The sequence below is a fragment of the Myiozetetes cayanensis genome, unplaced genomic scaffold (assembly GCF_022539395.1).
Source record: "Myiozetetes cayanensis isolate MyiCay16 unplaced genomic scaffold, myiCay2020 scf213, whole genome shotgun sequence".
Lineage (NCBI taxonomy): Eukaryota > Metazoa > Chordata > Aves > Passeriformes > Tyrannidae > Myiozetetes > Myiozetetes cayanensis.
The window spans coordinates 57,169-72,465 of record NW_026087427.1 but is presented as its reverse complement, the minus strand read 5'-3'; the positions used below and the strand labels follow the sequence as shown (position 1 = coordinate 72,465).

General features: G+C 64.6%; 2 protein-coding genes across 2 annotated transcripts; both read right to left on the bottom strand.

The window, feature by feature from the left end:
* Nucleotides 1-1,434: 1,434 nt before the first annotated feature.
* LOC126641805 (mucin-2-like) lies at nt 1,435-3,091 on the bottom strand. The gene is made up of 3 exons (XM_050318887.1): nt 2,937-3,091; nt 2,777-2,874; nt 1,435-2,714 (listed from the first exon to the last, which is right to left on the bottom strand). The coding sequence occupies exons 1-3, from the start codon at nt 2,996-2,998 to the stop codon at nt 1,939-1,941; spliced, it is 936 nt and encodes a 311-aa protein (XP_050174844.1). The 5' UTR covers nt 2,999-3,091; the 3' UTR covers nt 1,435-1,938.
* Nucleotides 3,092-3,138: 47 nt separating this feature from the next.
* On the bottom strand, nt 3,139-15,258 carry TBC1D25 (TBC1 domain family member 25). The gene is given in 13 exon segments (XM_050318890.1): nt 3,139-3,748; nt 3,789-3,954; nt 4,075-4,114; nt 4,595-5,256; nt 5,467-6,143; nt 6,394-6,541; nt 6,856-7,596; nt 10,765-10,902; nt 10,905-10,959; nt 11,219-11,342; nt 13,718-13,869; nt 14,618-14,727; nt 15,093-15,258. Coding segments are annotated over 10 exon segments (2,793 nt in total). The 5' UTR covers nt 15,180-15,258; the 3' UTR covers nt 3,139-3,748; nt 3,789-3,954; nt 4,075-4,114; nt 4,595-4,695.
* Between the last annotated feature and the right edge of the window lie 39 nt (nt 15,259-15,297).

The window sequence follows — 15,297 nt, the reverse complement described above, 5'->3', positions numbered from 1 at the left end:
GGGACTGAGAAGAGGAACTGGGGAGACTGGGAGGGGCCTGGGGTGCTGGGAGGGACTGGGAGGAACTGGGGGCACTGGGAGGGAACTGGGGGCACTGGGAGGGACTGGGAGGGAACTGGGCGCACTGGGAGGGGAACTGGGGACACTGGGAGGGACTGGGAGGGGAACTGGGCACACTGGGAGCAGCCTCAGCGAACACCGGCAGCACTGGGAGGGAACTGGGAACACTGGGAAAATCCCAGTCTGGCCCCGCCCAGCCCCTCCCCCTTCCCAGCCCCGCCCAGTCCAGACTGGGAGCTCCCCAGTTCAGACTGGGAACAGCAACCCCATCCCAGTCCAGACTGGGAGCTCCCCAGTTCAGACTGGGAACCCCCCAGCCCCTTCCCAGTCCATACTGGGACCCCCCACCCATTCCCAGTCCCTTCCCAGTCCAAACTGGGACTCCTCCAGCTCCTTCCCAGTCCATACTGGGATCCCCTCACTCATTCCCAGTCCAAACTGGGACCAGACCAGTCACGACCATCGGGTTTATTCGCGTTTTCGGCACCTCAGGGACCCCCCCAGGACCCCCCAAAACCACCTGGGACCCCCAGAACCCCCTAAACCACCTGGGACCCCCAGAACCCCCAAACCACCTGGGACCACCTAAAACCCAACTGGATCCCCTGACACAGCTGGGACTCCCAAAGCCACCTGGGACCCCTGAGACCTGTGAGACTCCCCCCAGGACACAGCTGGGACCCCCAAACCACCTGGGACCCCCAGACCCCTAAACACCCTGGGACCCTAAAACCACCTGGGACCCCTGACTCCCAGCCAACTGGGACCCCTGAGACCCGAAATCCCCAGGACACATCTGGGACCCCCAAAGCCACCTGGGACCCCTGGACCCCAGACACCCCTGGGACCCCAGACCCACCTGGGACCCCCTTGACACAGCTGGGACCCCCAAACCCACCTGGGACCCCCTGACACAGCTGCCCAAACCCAACTGGGACCCCGACACGCTGGGACCCCTAACCCAACTGGGACCCCCTGACACAGCTGGGACCCCCAGATTCAACTGGGACCCTCCAAACCCAACTGGGACTCCCCAGATTCAACTGGGACCCTCCAAACCCAACTGGGACCCCTCCAAACCAACTGGGACCCCCAAACCCAGCTGGGACCCCCAAACCCAACTGGGACTCCTCCAAACCAACTGGGACCCCCAGACCCAACTGGAACTCCTCCAAACCAACTGGGACCCCCAGACCCAACTGGGACCCCCAAACCCAACTGGGACCCTCCAAACCCAACTGGGACCCCCAGACCCAACTGGGACCCTCAGACCCAACTGGGACCCCCAGATCCAACTGGGACCTCCCAAACCCAACTGGGACCCCCAAATCCAACTGGGATCCCCTAAACTCCAACTGGGACCCCCAAATCCAACTGGGACCCTCAAAATCCAACTGGGACCCCCCAAACCCACCCAAGACCCCCCTGGGCCCCTCCCCCATCCCCAGGAAGGGCCAATAAATAAGGGGGGGGTGGAGGGGGGCAGGAACTGGTCTGTACTGGTCCATACTGGGAGAACCCGAAGGTGCATCAGCGTCCCACTCAGGGCACCCTACCCGTCCATACTGGTCCATACTGGTCTATACTGGTCTGTACTGGGAGCACACAAGGCCACATGGGTGAAGGGATCCTGGCACAGACGCTGTACTGGTTTATACTGGTCCATACTGGTCCATACTGGGAGGACAGAAGGCCATGCAGGTGAAGAGTTCCTGGGTGAGATGCTATACTGGTCTATACTGGTCCATACTGGGAGCACACAAGGCCACGTGGGTGAAGACATCCCAGGCAAGACGCTGTACTGGTTTATACTGGTCCATACTGGGAGGACAGAAGGCCATGCAGGTGAAGAGTTCCCGGGCAAGGCGCTGTACTGGTCTATACTGGTTCATACTGGTCCATACTGGTCCAGAGAATGCAAGGCCATGCGGGTGAAGAGCTCCCAGTTTGGCTGCTGTACTGGTTGTACTGGTCCATACTGGTCGTGTACTGGTGCAGCCCAAGGCAACGAAGATCCAGGAGATCCCAGCCAGGATGCTGTACTGGTTCATACTGGTTCATACTGGTCTGACCCAAGGCACACATGGGGCTCCCAGTTGGGCCCCTGGCTCCTTCCAGCTCCATACTGGTGTATACTGGTCTGTACTGGTGCAGCCCAAGGCAATGCTGATCCAGGAGATCCCAGCCAGGACACTGTACTGGTTCATACTGGTCCATACTGGGATGTCCCACAGTAATGGAGAACCCAGGGGGGGAGGCACTGGGCTGAACTGGGCCAGACTGGGAGGGCTCTGGGGGGTCCCTGAAGGGGGTTTGGGGGTCCTGGGGAATTTTGGGGTCCCTGGGGGCTCTGGAGGTCCCCAGGGAGTCCCAGGGGGGTCTGGGGGTCCCTGAGGGGGTTTTGAGGGTCCCTGAGGGGGGTCTGGGGGTCCCTGAGGGGGGTTTTGAGGGTCCCTGGTGACCCCAAGGTGACCCCTGGGACCCCCCCCGTGTCCCCCAAAGATCCAGGGGGGTCCCCAGGGTGGCCTCGGTGTCCCCAAAGAGAACCCCCCCTATGTCCCCACGGGGGGTCTTTGGGGTCCCTGTGGTGGCCTCGGGGTCCCCTGGAGATGTTTTAGGGGGTCTCCACCTTGTCCTACAGACCCCACAAGGACCTCGGGGTCCCCTGGAGATGCTTTAGGGGGTCTCCATTTTGTCCTACAGACCCCACAAGGACCTCGGGTCCCCTGGAGATGTTTTTGGGGGTCTCCATTTTGTCCTACAGACCCCACAAGGACCTCAGGGTCCCCTGGAGATGTTTTTGGGGGTCTCCACCTTGTCCTACAGACCCCACAGTGACTGAGGGGTCCCCTGGAGATGTTTTAGGGGGTCTCCACCTTGTCCTACAGACCCTACAAGGACCTCGGGGTCCCCTGGAGATGTTTTTGGGGGTCTCCATTTTGCCCTACAGACCCCACAAGGACCTCGGGGTCCCCTGGAGATGTTTTTGGGGGTCTCCACCTTGTCCTACAGACCCCACAGTGACTGAGGGGTCCCCTGAAGATGACCTTGGGTCTCCATCGTCCTGCAGACCCTCGAGCTCCTCATGATGACCTTGACCCCCTCACGATGACCTCGAGCTCCTCACGATGACCTCGAGCTCCTCATGGTGACCTTAACCTTCCTTTGGTGGCCTCGGGCCCCTCATGATGACCTTGAGCTCCCTGTGGTGTCCTTGATCCCCTCACAATAATCTTCTCCATGGTGGCCTCGAGCTCCTCCCAATGTCCTTGAGTTCCCTGTGGTGTCCTTGGGCTCCTCATGACGACCTTAACCTCCCCGTGGTGGCCTCGAGCTCCCCACGATGACCTCGATCTCCCCACGATGACCTTGACCTCCCTGTGGCGCCCTCGAGCTCCCCACGGCGACCTTCAGTTCTTTCTGGTGGCCTCGAGCTCCTCACAATGACTTCGAGCTCCTCGTGATGACCTGGAGCTCCTCACAACAACCTCGAGCTCCTCGTGAAGACCTCGAGCTCCTCGTGATGACCTTGACCTCCCCGTGGTGTCCCCAAGTTCCTCGTGGTGTCCTTGGGCTCCTCATGATGACCTCGAGCTCCTTGTGGTGACCTTGAGTTCCTCCTGGTGTCCTTGGGCTCCTCCTGATGACCTTGACCTCCCCCTGGTGTCCTTGGGCTTCTCCTGATGACCTTGACTTCCCCGTGGCATCCTTGGGCTCCTCATGATGACCTTGACCTCCCCATGGTATCCTCGGGTTCCTCCTGATGACCTTGACCTCCTCATGATGACCTCGAGCTCCTTGTGGTGACCTTGACCTCCTCGTGGCATCCTCGGGCTCCTCCTGATGACCGTGACCTCCTCATGGTGTCCTCAGGCTCCTCATGATGACCTTGACCTCCCCATGGCATCCTCGGGCTCCTCATGATGACCTTGACCTCCCCATGGTGTCCTTGGGCTCCTCCTGATGACCTTGACCTCCCCGTGGCATCCTCAGGCTCCTCATGATGACCTTGACCTCCCCGTGGCATCCTCGGGCTCCTCATGATGACCTTGACCTCCCCGTGGCATCCTCGGGCTCCCCATGGTGTCCTTGGGCTCCCTGTGGTGACTTTGACTTCCCCGTGGCATCCTTGGGCTCCTCATGATGACCTTGACCTCCCCGTGGTGTCCCTGGGCTCCCCGTGGTGACTCTGACTTCCCCGTGGCATCCTCGGGCTCCCCGTGGTGTCCTTGGGCTCCCTGTGGTGACTTTGACTTCCCCGTGGCATCCTCGGGCTCCCTGTGGTGACTTTGACTCCCCCGTAGCATCCTCGGGCTCCCCGTGGCATCCTCGGGCTCCTCATGATGACCTTGACCTCCCCAGGGCATCCTCGGGCTCCCTGTGGTGTCCTTGGGCTCCCTGTGGTGACTTTGACTTCCCCGTGGCATCCTCGGGCTCCTCATGATGACCTTGACCTCCCCATGGCATCCTGGGGCTCCTCATGATGACTTTGACTTCCCCGTGGCGTCCTCGGGCTCCCCATGGTGACTTTGACTTCCCCGTGGCATCCTCGGGCTCCTCATGATGACCTTGACCTCCCCGTGGTGCCCTCAATCTCCCCGTGGTGCCCTCGGGGCTCACTCTCGGCGCTCCCCGTTACGGCGGCGGCGGCGGCACCGCGGGGGCCGGGGCGCCTCCCCAGCCCTCGAGGTAGCTGGCGAAGAGCCCCTTGGCGCGGCGCAGCACGCGGGGCAGGTGGTGGCGGCGCACGAGGCGGTCGAAGTGCATGGCCACCTCGTTGTAGTCGCCGGCGCGCGCCATGACGGCGTCGCGCTGCTCCAGCAGCATGGCCAGGCACACGAACAGCAGGAAGGGGTTGCCCTGGCCCAGCTCCTCCGGCGGCGGCAGCGGCGCCCCGTCGTCCTCCACCCCCAGCTCCTCGTCCGACGACGACGACGACGAGCACGAGGAGGAGGAGGAGGACGAGGAGGAATCCGAGTCCTCCCAGGCCCAGCGGCCGCCCCAGGGGTCTTCGGCCGTGGGGTCGGGGCGGGCGTCGGGGTCGTCGGGCAGCTCTGCAGGGTCGTCGCCTTCCTCTTGGGGGTCACCGCGGTCCTCTCTGGGGTCGTGTGTCAACTTTGGGGTCATTGTGTCCCTCTCTGGGGTCACTGTGTCCCTCTCTGGGGCTGTGTCCGACTTTGGGGTGGTTGTGTCCCTCTATGGGGTCACCACGGTCCTCTCTGGGGTCATGTCCTTCTCTGGGGTCACCGCGGTCCTCTCTGGGGTCGTGGTCAACTTTGGGGTCGCTGTGTCCCTCTCGGGGGTCGTGTCCAACTTTGGGGTGGTTGTGTCCCTCTATGGGGTCACCACGGTCCTCTCTGGGGCTGTGTCCAACTTTGGGGTGGTTGTGTCCTTCTATGGGGTCACCACGGTCCTCTCTGGGGTCGTGTCCTTCTCTGGGGTCGCTGTGTCCTTCTCTGGGGTCACCACGGTCCTCTCTGGGGTCATGTCCAACTCTGGGGTCACTGTATCCTTCTCTGGGGTCACTGTGTCCATGTTTGGGGTCACCGTGCCCACGTCCATCTTTGGGGTCATCGTGTCTCTTCCCGGGGCCGTCACGTTGTCCGAGGTCATCGTGTCCCTCTTTAAAGCCACCGTGTCCCTCTCCGGGGCTGTGTCGCTCTCTGGGGTCACCGTGTCCCTCTCTGGGGTCATGTCCACATCTGGGATCGTCGTGTCCCTCTCTGGGGTCATGTCCACATCTGGGATCGTCGTGTCCCTCTCTGGGGTCGTTGTGTCCCTCTCTGGGGTCATGTCCACATCTGGGATCGTCGTGTCCCTCTCTGGGGTCGTTGTGTCCCTCTCTGGGGCCGTGTCCATCTTTGGGGTCACTGAGTCCCTCTTTGGGGTCATCACGTTGCCCGAGGTCATCGTGTCCCTCTCTGGAGTCTTTGTGTCTCTTCCTGGGGTCACCACGTCCTTCTCTGAGGTCACCACGTCCCTCTCTGAAGTCACCACGTCCCTCTCCGGGTTCTTCCCCACTCCCCCCTGAGAATTTGGGCTGTTGGTCGATCTCGAGGGCGTCGGTGCCTTCCTCGACCTTCCTGGGGCCACCAGGACCCCGAGTCGTGTCCTTGGGGCCATGGGGGTCCTTGGGGCTCTTGGAACGCTTGGGGACATTCCTGGAGCTCCGGGAACCCTTGGGGATGTTTCTGGAGCCCTTGGGACGCTCCTGGGAGTGCCTGGAACTCTTGGGAGCCTCTGGGATGTTCCTGGAGCTCTTGGGACCCTCCTGGACATCCTTGGGACCCTCAGGGACATCTGTGGGGGCTCTGCAACCATCTTGGACGTCACCGAAGCTCTTGGGACCTTCAGGGCTGTCACCAGAGCTCTTGGGACCCTCTTGGATGTCCTTGGGACCCTCAGGGATGTCACTTGAGCTCTTGGGATCCCCCTGGACATCGCTGGAGCTTTTGAGATCCTTCTGGATGTCCTTGGGACCCTGGGGACATCACTGGAGCTCTTGGGACCCTCCTGGATGTCCTTGGGGCCCTCGGGGCTGCCACCAGGGCTCTTGGGACCCCCTGGATGTTCTTGGGACTCTCAAGGACATCACTGGAGCTCTCGGGACCCTCCTGGATGTCCTTGGGACCCCTGGGGACATCACTGGAGCTCTTGGGACCCTCGGGGACGTCCCTGGTACCGCCAGTGCCACCACCAGCACTCTCAGCCCCCGCTGACCCCCCAACAACCGCCCTGCCCTCCCCTCCTCCCTCCCTCCCCTCCCCTCCCTCCCCGCCCCGTCCCTCTCCCCACTCCTCCCGCTCTGGCATCGCCGCCGGCGCCGCCGGGGCGGTCTGGGCCGCAGCCCCCGGCGCTCGCGGAGGGCTCGGCGTGCCCGGCGGGCACAGCGGGGCCCCAGGAGCGGGACCCTCGGGGCGGCGGCGGGGCGGGGGGCAGCGAGCTCCAGGTGACCTCGAGCACCCGCAGCGCGTCCTCGAAGGCGAACTCGCGCTTGAGCTCGAGCAGCAGCCAGCGGTAGCAGAAGAGCAGGTCGTGGGCCCCCCGCGCCGCCAGGAAGGCCCAGAACGGGGGGTCGGCGCGGCGCAGGAGGCGGCGCAGGTGGGCGAAGGCGCCGGCCAGGCCGCGGCCGCCGGGGCGGAAGCGCGGGCCCAGGCGGCGCATGAGGGCGCAGAAGCACAGGTAGGCCTGGGCCTCGTCGTCCAGCACGGCCAGCAGCGGCGCCGCCACGTCCGACATGCCCTGGCAGTAGGAGAGGCGCGGGTGCGCCAGGGCGAAGGTGGTGAGCAGCTCCTGCAGCGCCCGCAGGTGGGGGTGCCCCTCCTCGGGCCCCCCGAAGTAGGGGTGGGCGCGGTCGGTGCGCACCACGTCCTTGCGCACGGCCGCGCACACCTGCGCCAGCTCGGCGGGCGCCGCGCGGGCGAGCAGGGCCGAGCGCAGCCCCGCGTACTCGGCAGCCTTGGCGCGCAGGTGGCACAGCCGCTCCTGGCCCGACAGCCCCGCCGGGAACACGTTCAGCAGGTAACGCCACACCACCTGGGGGGGAGAGACAGGTATGGGTCAGGGGAGTCATCAGGGAACACGTTCAGCAGGTAACGCCACAACACCTGCAGAGAGACAGGTAAGGGTTAGGGGAGCACCAGGGAACACATTCAGCAGGTAACGCCACACCACCTGCGGAGAGACAGGTAAGGGTCAGTGGGATTCATCAGGGAACACGTTCAGCAGGTAACGCCACACCACCTGCAGAGAGACAGGTATGGGTTAGAGGGGTCAGGGGAGCACCAGGGAACACGTTCAGCAGGTAACGCCACAACACCTGCGGAGAGACAGGTATGGGTCAGGGGAGCACCAGGGAACACGTTCAGCAGGTAACGCCACAACACCTGGAGGGGAACAGGTAAGGGGGGCTCAGGTGAGTCAGGGGGGTCAGGGGGGTCAGGGGAGCACCAGGGAACACGTTCAGCAGGTAACGCCACACCACCTGGGGAGCAGAGACAGGTACAGGTTAGGGGAGCACCAGGGAACACGTTCAGCAGGTAACGCCACACCACCTGGGGGGGAGAGACAGGTAAGGGTCAGGGAGCCAGGGGAGCACCAGGGAACACGTTCAGCAGGTAACGCCACACCACCTGGGGGGGAGAGACAGGTATGGGTCAGGGGAGTCATCAGGGAACACGTTCAGCAGGTAACGCCACACCACCTGGGGAGGGACAGGTACAGGTTAGGGGAGCACCAGGGAACACATTCAGCAGGTAACGCCACACCACCTGCGGAGAGACAGGTACGGGGGGTCAGGGGAATCATCAGAGAACACGTTCAGCAGGTAACGCCACACCACCTGGGGAAAAGAGACAGGTACAGGTTAGGGGAGCACCAGGGAACACGTTCAGCAGGTAACGCCACAACACCTGGGGAAGAGAGACAGGTATGGGGGGTCAGGTGAGTCAGGGGGGTCAGGGGAATCATCAGGGAACACGTTCAGCAGGTAACGCCACAACACCTGCAGGGGACAGGTAAGGGGGGTCAGGTGAGTCAGGGGGGTCAGGGGAGCACCAGGGAACACGTTCAGCAGGTAACGCCACACCACCTGGGGGGGAGAGACAGGTATGGGTCAGGGGAGTCATCAGGGAACACGTTCAGCAGGTAACGCCACACCACCTGCGGAGAGACAGGTATGGGTTAGAGGGGTCAGGGGAGCACCAGGGAACACGTTCAGCAGGTAACGCCACACCACCTGGGGAGGAGAGACAGGTAGGGGGCTCAGGTGAGTCATCAGGGAACACGTTCAGCAGGTAACGCCACACCACCTGCGGAGAGACAGGTACAGGTTAGGGGAGCACCAGGGAACACGTTCAGCAGGTAACGCCACACCACCTGCGGAGAGACAGGTATGGGTTAGGGGAGCACCAGGGAACACGTTCAGCAGGTAACGCCACACCACCTGCAGAGAGACAGGTATGGGTCAGTGGGATTCATCAGGGAACACGTTCAGCAGGTAACGCCACACCACCTGCAGAGAGACAGGTATGGGTCAGGGGAGCACCAGGGAACACGTTCAGCAGGTAACGCCACACCACCTGCAGAGAGACAGGTAAGGGTTAGGGGAGCACCAGGGAACACGTTCAGCAGGTAACGCCACACCACCTGCAGAGAGACAGGTAAGGGTCAGTGGGATTCATCAGGGAACACGGTCAGCAGGTAACGCCACAACACCTGGAAGGGACAGGGAAAGGTCAGGGGGGTCAGGTGAGTCAGGGGGGTCAGGGGAGCACCAGGGAACACGGTACCAGGTAACGCCACAACACCTGCAGAGAGACAGGTAAGGGGAGCTCAGGTGAGTTAGGGGGGTCAGAGAGGGTCAGGGGACCCCCAGGGAACACGTTCAGCAGGTAACGCCACAACACCTGGAGGGGACAGGTAAGGGGGGCTCAGGTGAGTCAGGGGGGTCAGGGGAGCACCAGGGAACACGTTCAGCAGGTAACGCCACAACACCCAGGGGGGAACAGTAAGGGGGTCAGAGAGGGTCATGGGGATCAAGGACAGGTCAGGGGTCTCAGGGGTACCACCTTGTGCAGGCCGGGCTCGACACCCCCATGGAAGACGTGCAGGTGCAGGTCAGGGGGGATCAAGGATGGGTCATGGGGGGACAGGGACAGGTCAGGGGGGGTCTCAGGGGGTATCAGGGGGTCTCACCTTGCGCAGGCCAGGCTCGACGCCACCATGGAAGACGTGCAGCCGCAGGTCAGGGGGGTCAGGGACAGGTCAGGGACAGGGACAGGTCGGGGGGGTCAGGGGCAGGTCAGGGGGATCAGGGACAGGTCAGGGGGGATCAGGGACAGGTCAGGGGGGATCAAAGACAGGTCAGGGGGGGTCAAGGATGGGTCAGGGGGTCAGGGACAGGTCAGGGAGGGTCAGGGACAGGTCAGGGGGATCAAAGACAGGTCAGGGAGGGTCAGGGACAGGTCAGGGGATCAGGGACAGGTCAGGGGGTCAGGGACAGGTCAGGGGGTCAGGGACAGGTCAGGGGGTCCCACCTTGCACAGGCCGGGCTCGGCGCCGCCGTGGAAGACGTGCAGCCGCAGGTCAGGGACAGGTCAGGGACAGGTCAGGGGGGTCAGGGACAGGTCGGGGGGTCTCAGAGGGGTCTCAGGGATGGCTCAGGGGGTCTCAGGGGTCTCACCTTGCGCAGGCCGGGCTCGACACCCCCATGGAAGACGTGCAGCCGCAGGTCGGGGGGTCAGGGACAGGTCAGGGGCGTCAGGGGTCTCACCCTGCGCAGGCGGGCTCGACACCCCATGGAAGACATGCAGCCGCAGGTCAGGGGGGGTCAGGGACAGGTCAGGGGGCGTCAGGGGGTCTCACCCTGCGCAGGCCGGGCTCGACACCCCCATGGAAGACATGCAGCCGCAGGTCAGGGGGGGTCAGGGACAGGTCAGGGGGTCTCAGGGGTCTCACCTTGCGCAGGCCAGGCTCGACACCCCGTGGAGAGGACGATGCAGCCGCAGGTCAGGGGAGTCAGGGACAGGTCAGGGGGTCAGGGACAGGTCAGGGGGATCAGGGATGGCTCAGGGGGTCTCAGTGGTCTCACCTTGCGCAGGCCGGGCTCGACACCCCCATGGAAGATGTGCAGCCGCAGGTCAGGGACAGGTCAGGGGGTCTCAGGGGTGTCAGGGGGGGTCTCAGGGGTCTCAGGTGTCTCACCTTGCGCAGGCCGGGCTCGACGCCCCCATGGAAGACGTGCAGCCGCAGGTCGTGGGGCCGCAGCAGCCGCCCCCCCGGGCCCAGGTAGGAGCGCAGGTCGGCGTCGCTCAGGGCGCGAGGCGGGGGGGACGGGGGCACGGCGGGGACCCCTCGGGCCACGCCAGAGCCGCCTGGGCCCGAGCCAGGTCCGGCCCACCTGTGGGAAGCAGGGAACCTGGCACTGGGGGGCACTGGGAGGGCACTGGGGGCCCCAAGATCCCTTTCAGCACCCAGGTGTGCCCCACCCGTGCCAGGTGTGCCCCACCTGTGCCAGGTGTGCCCCCACCCTCCCCCTCCATGCCAGGTATGCCCCCCTCCACTCCCAGGTGTGCTCCAGGTGTGCCAGGTGAGCCTCACCTGTGCCAGGTAGGACCCCCACTCTCCCTGCACCACCCAGGTGTGCCAGGTGAGCCTCACCTGTGCCAGCAGGGCCTGTGTGAAGGGCAGAGCCGCCGCCAGCAGCGACCGACGCTCCGGCACCGGCTCGGCCGCCGCCACCTCCCGCGGGCTGATGATGTCCCAGTCCTCCAGCAGCGGGCCTGGCACGGGGACAGGGCACCTGAGACCTCACCTGGGCACCTGAGACCCCACCTGGGCACCTGAGACCTCACCTGGGCACCTGGGATCCCCCTGACCCCCACCTGGGCACCTGGGACCCCCCTGAGCCACCCCCTCCTCCCGCGGGCTGATGATGTCCCAGTCCTCCAGCAGCGGGCCTGGCACGGGGACAGGGCACCTGAGACCTCACCTGGGCACCCACCTGGGCACCTGGGATCCCCCTGAACCCACCTGGGCACCTGGGACCCCCCTGAGCCCCACCTGGGCACCTGGGACCCCCCTGAGCCACTCCCTCCTCCCGCGGGCTGATGATGTCCCAGTCCTCCAGCAGCGGGCCTGGCACGGGGACAGGGCACCTGAGACCACACCTGGGCACCCACCTGGGCACCTGGGATCCGCCTGACCCCCACCTGGGCACCTGGGACCCCCCCTGAGCCACCCCCACGTCCCGCGGGCTGATGATGTCCCAGTCCTCCAGCAGCGGGCCTGGCACGGGGACAGGGCACCTGAGACCTCACCTGGGCACCTGAGACCCCACCTGGGCACCCACCTGGGCACCTGGAACCCACCCAGGCAGCTGAGACTAGGTGTGTGCACCTCAGGAGTGTCCCAGCTTTGTTCTAACCCCTCAGGTGTGTCCCAGGTGTGTTTTCCCCCCCCAGGTGTGTTTTACCCCCCCCAGGTGCCCCCCAGGTGTGTGACTCACTCCCAGGTGGGTTCCTGACATCCACGCCCAGTCTCAGGGTGGGCCTGGCCCAGGTAAAGGTGCGTCCCAGGTGTGTTTTTCCCCCCAAGGTGTGTCCCAAGTGTGTTTACCCTCCCAGGTGTGTCCCAGGTGTGTGTTTTAACCCCCCAGGTCTGTCCCAGGTGTCCCCCAGGTGTGTGTTTTCCCCCCCCAGGTGTGTGACTCACTGTCAGGTGGGTTCCTGATGTCCAGCTGCAGTCTGAGGGTGGGCCTGGCCCAGGTGAAGGGGTGTCCCAGGTGTGTCCCAGGTGTGTTTTTCCCCCCCAGGTGTGTGTTTTCCCCCCCCAGGTGTGAGTTTTACTCCCCCAGGTGTGTGTTTTAACCCCCCAGGTGTGTGACTCACTGTCAGGTGGGTTCCTGACATCCAGCCGCAGCCTGAGGGTGGGCCTGGCCCAGGTGAAGGGGTGTTTTACCCCCCTCAGGTGTGTGTTTTCCCCCCCAGGTGCCCCCCAGGTGTGTGACTCACTGTCAGGTGGGTTCCCCATGTCCAGCCACAGCCTGAGGGTGGGCCTGGCCCAGGTGAAGGGGTGTCCCAGGTGTGTCCCAGGTGTGTTTTAACGCCCCCCAGGTGTGTTTAACCCCCCCCCAGGTGTGTGACTCACTGTCAGGTGGGTTCCTGACGTCCAGCCGCAGCCTGAAGGTGGGCCTGGCCCAGGTGAAGGGGTGTCCCAGGTGTGTCCCAGGTGTGTTTTACCCCCCCAGGTGTTGTGTTTTACCCCCCCAGGTGTGTGTTTTACCCCCCCAGGTGTTGTGTTTTACCCCCCCCAGGTGTGTGACTCACTGTCAGGTGGGTTCCTGACGTCCAGCCGCAGCCTGAGGGTGGGCCTGGCCCAGGTGAAGGGCTGGCCCAGGTGTGTGTTTTCCCCCCCCAGGTGTGTTTTAACGCCCCAGGTGTGTTTAACCCCCCAGGTGTGTGACTCACTCTCAGGTGGGTTCCTGACGTCCAGCCGCAGCCTGAGGGTGGGTCTGGCCCAGGTGAAGGTGTGTTTTACCCCCCCCAGGTGTGTTTTACCCCCCCCAGGTGTGTTTTAACCCCCCCAGGTGTGTGACTCACTGTCAGGTGGGTTCCTGACGTCCAGCCGCAGTCTGAGGGTGGGCCTGGCCCAGGTGAAGGGGTGTCCCAGGTGTGTTTTAACCCCCCAGGTGTGTTTTACCGCCCCCAGGTGTGTGACTCACTGTCAGGTGGGTTCCTGACGTCCAGCCGCAGCCTGAGGGTGGGCCTGGCCCAGGTGAACGCCGTCACCAGGTACGTCCCAGGTGTGTTTTACCCCCCCAGGTGTGTTTAACCCCCCCCAGGTGTGTGTTTTCCCCCCCCAGGTGCCCCCCAGGTGTGTGACTCACTGTCAGGTGGGTTCCTGACGTCCAGCCGCAGCCTGAGGGTGGGCCTGGCCCAGGTGAAGGGGTGTCCCAGGTGTGTCCTAGGTGTGTTTCCCCAGGTGTGTGTTTTCCCCCAGGTGCCCCCAGGTGTGTGACTCACTGTCAGGTGGGTTCCTGACGTCCAGCCGCAGCCTGAGGGTGGGCCTGGCCCAGGTGAAGGGGTGTCCCAGGTGTGTCCCAGGTGTGTTTTCCCCCCCAGGTGTTGTGTTTAACCCCCCCAGGTGCGTGACTCACTGTCAGGTGGGTTCCTGACGTCCAGCCGCAGCCTGAGGGTGGGCCTGGCCCAGGTGAACGCTGTCACCAGGTCACTGTCGCTCAGCAGGGGCACAAAGGTGTCCTGGCCCTGCCCGTCCCGGGCGGCGAAGCTCAGCGAGAAGCTTTTCTTCCTGGGGGGGCAAAGGGGGGCACCTGAGGGGGCAGGTACGGCTGGGGGTCCCAGGTGGGTCAGGGGGTCACAGGTGGGGCTGGGGAGGGTCTGGGGGGGTCATGGATGTGTCCAAGGGGGATTCAGGTGGGTCCTGAGGGGTCCCAGGTGTGTCAGGGGGGTCCTGAAGGGGGTCCCAAGTGTATCTGGAAGGTCCCAGGTGTGCCCAGTGGGGGGTCTCAGGTGTGTGTGGGGGGTTCCAGGTGCGTCTGAAGGGTCCAGAGAAGTCCCAGGTGAGTTCAGGGAGGTTCTGGGGGGAGGTCCCAAGGGGGGTCCAGGGGGGCCCCAGGTGTGTCCAAAGGGGTCCCAAGGGGTCCCAAAGGGCTCCTGGATGTGCCCAGGGGGGTTCCAGGTGTCTCTGAGGGGATCTCAGGCATGTCCAAGGGGGTCCCAAAGGGTTCCCATAGGGGTCCCAGGTGTGTCTGTGGGGGATTCAGGGGGGTCCCAGGTGTGTCCAGGGGGGTCTGGTGGGCTTGGGGATGTCCTGAGGGGGGCCTGCAAGGGGTCCCAAATGTGTTTGAGTGGGTCCCAGGTGTATCCAAGGGGTCCCAGGTGTGTCCAGAGGGGTCCCAGGTGTATCCAAGGGGTCCCAGGTGTATCCAAGGGATCCCAGGTGTGTTCAGGGAGGTCCTGATGGGTCCCACAGTGGTGCCTGGGGGGGTTGGGGCAGTCAGGGGGACTCAGTGCAGGGGGGTCCCGGGGGGTCTCACCCCTGCAGGTCGAAGGCGCGGGCCAGGATGTGCTGCAGCACGTCCAGCGACGTGATCTGGGGGTCCACGGCGAAGGAGCGGAACTCGGGGGGCTGCTGCCCCTCGCTCTTCTGCGGGGGGAGCATCAGGGGGGGCCCGGGGGGATCCCGGAGCCCCCCAGCCCCTCACGACGGCACAAGATGGCGGCGCGGCCCCGTCGCCATGGCAACCGCGTGTGCTTCCCGCCCAAACCCACGACACCGATTGGCCGCCGGCGCCCACGTGACCCCAGCGGCGGGAAAATCTCCCGCCGTCGCCCACCCCCGAGGCCACGCCCCCAGCGCTGCTGATTGGCCACCGTGCCCCACGTGACCCCTTCCACATTACCACGCCCCTCTCCCCACCCCAAAGACCCTCTGGGGTCTCTCAACGCGGAGGCCGCGCCCTCTCCAGGTAACCACGCCCACCCCGCCCGCTCAAAGCCACGCCCTCTCACCTTGACGCGCACGCGCACAACCTCGCACTCCTCCTCCAGCGAGGCCCCGCCCCCCGGCGAGGCCCCGCCCCCCGCGGTCGCCGCCATGTTGGGGGGGGCCCGGAGGTTTCTTGGGGGGAGAATCGGGGGGAGTTTTCGGGGGGCGTTTTGGGGTTTTCCCTCCCCTCCCCCCGGCCAGAGAAGCGGTTGTTACGTCACCGTGCTG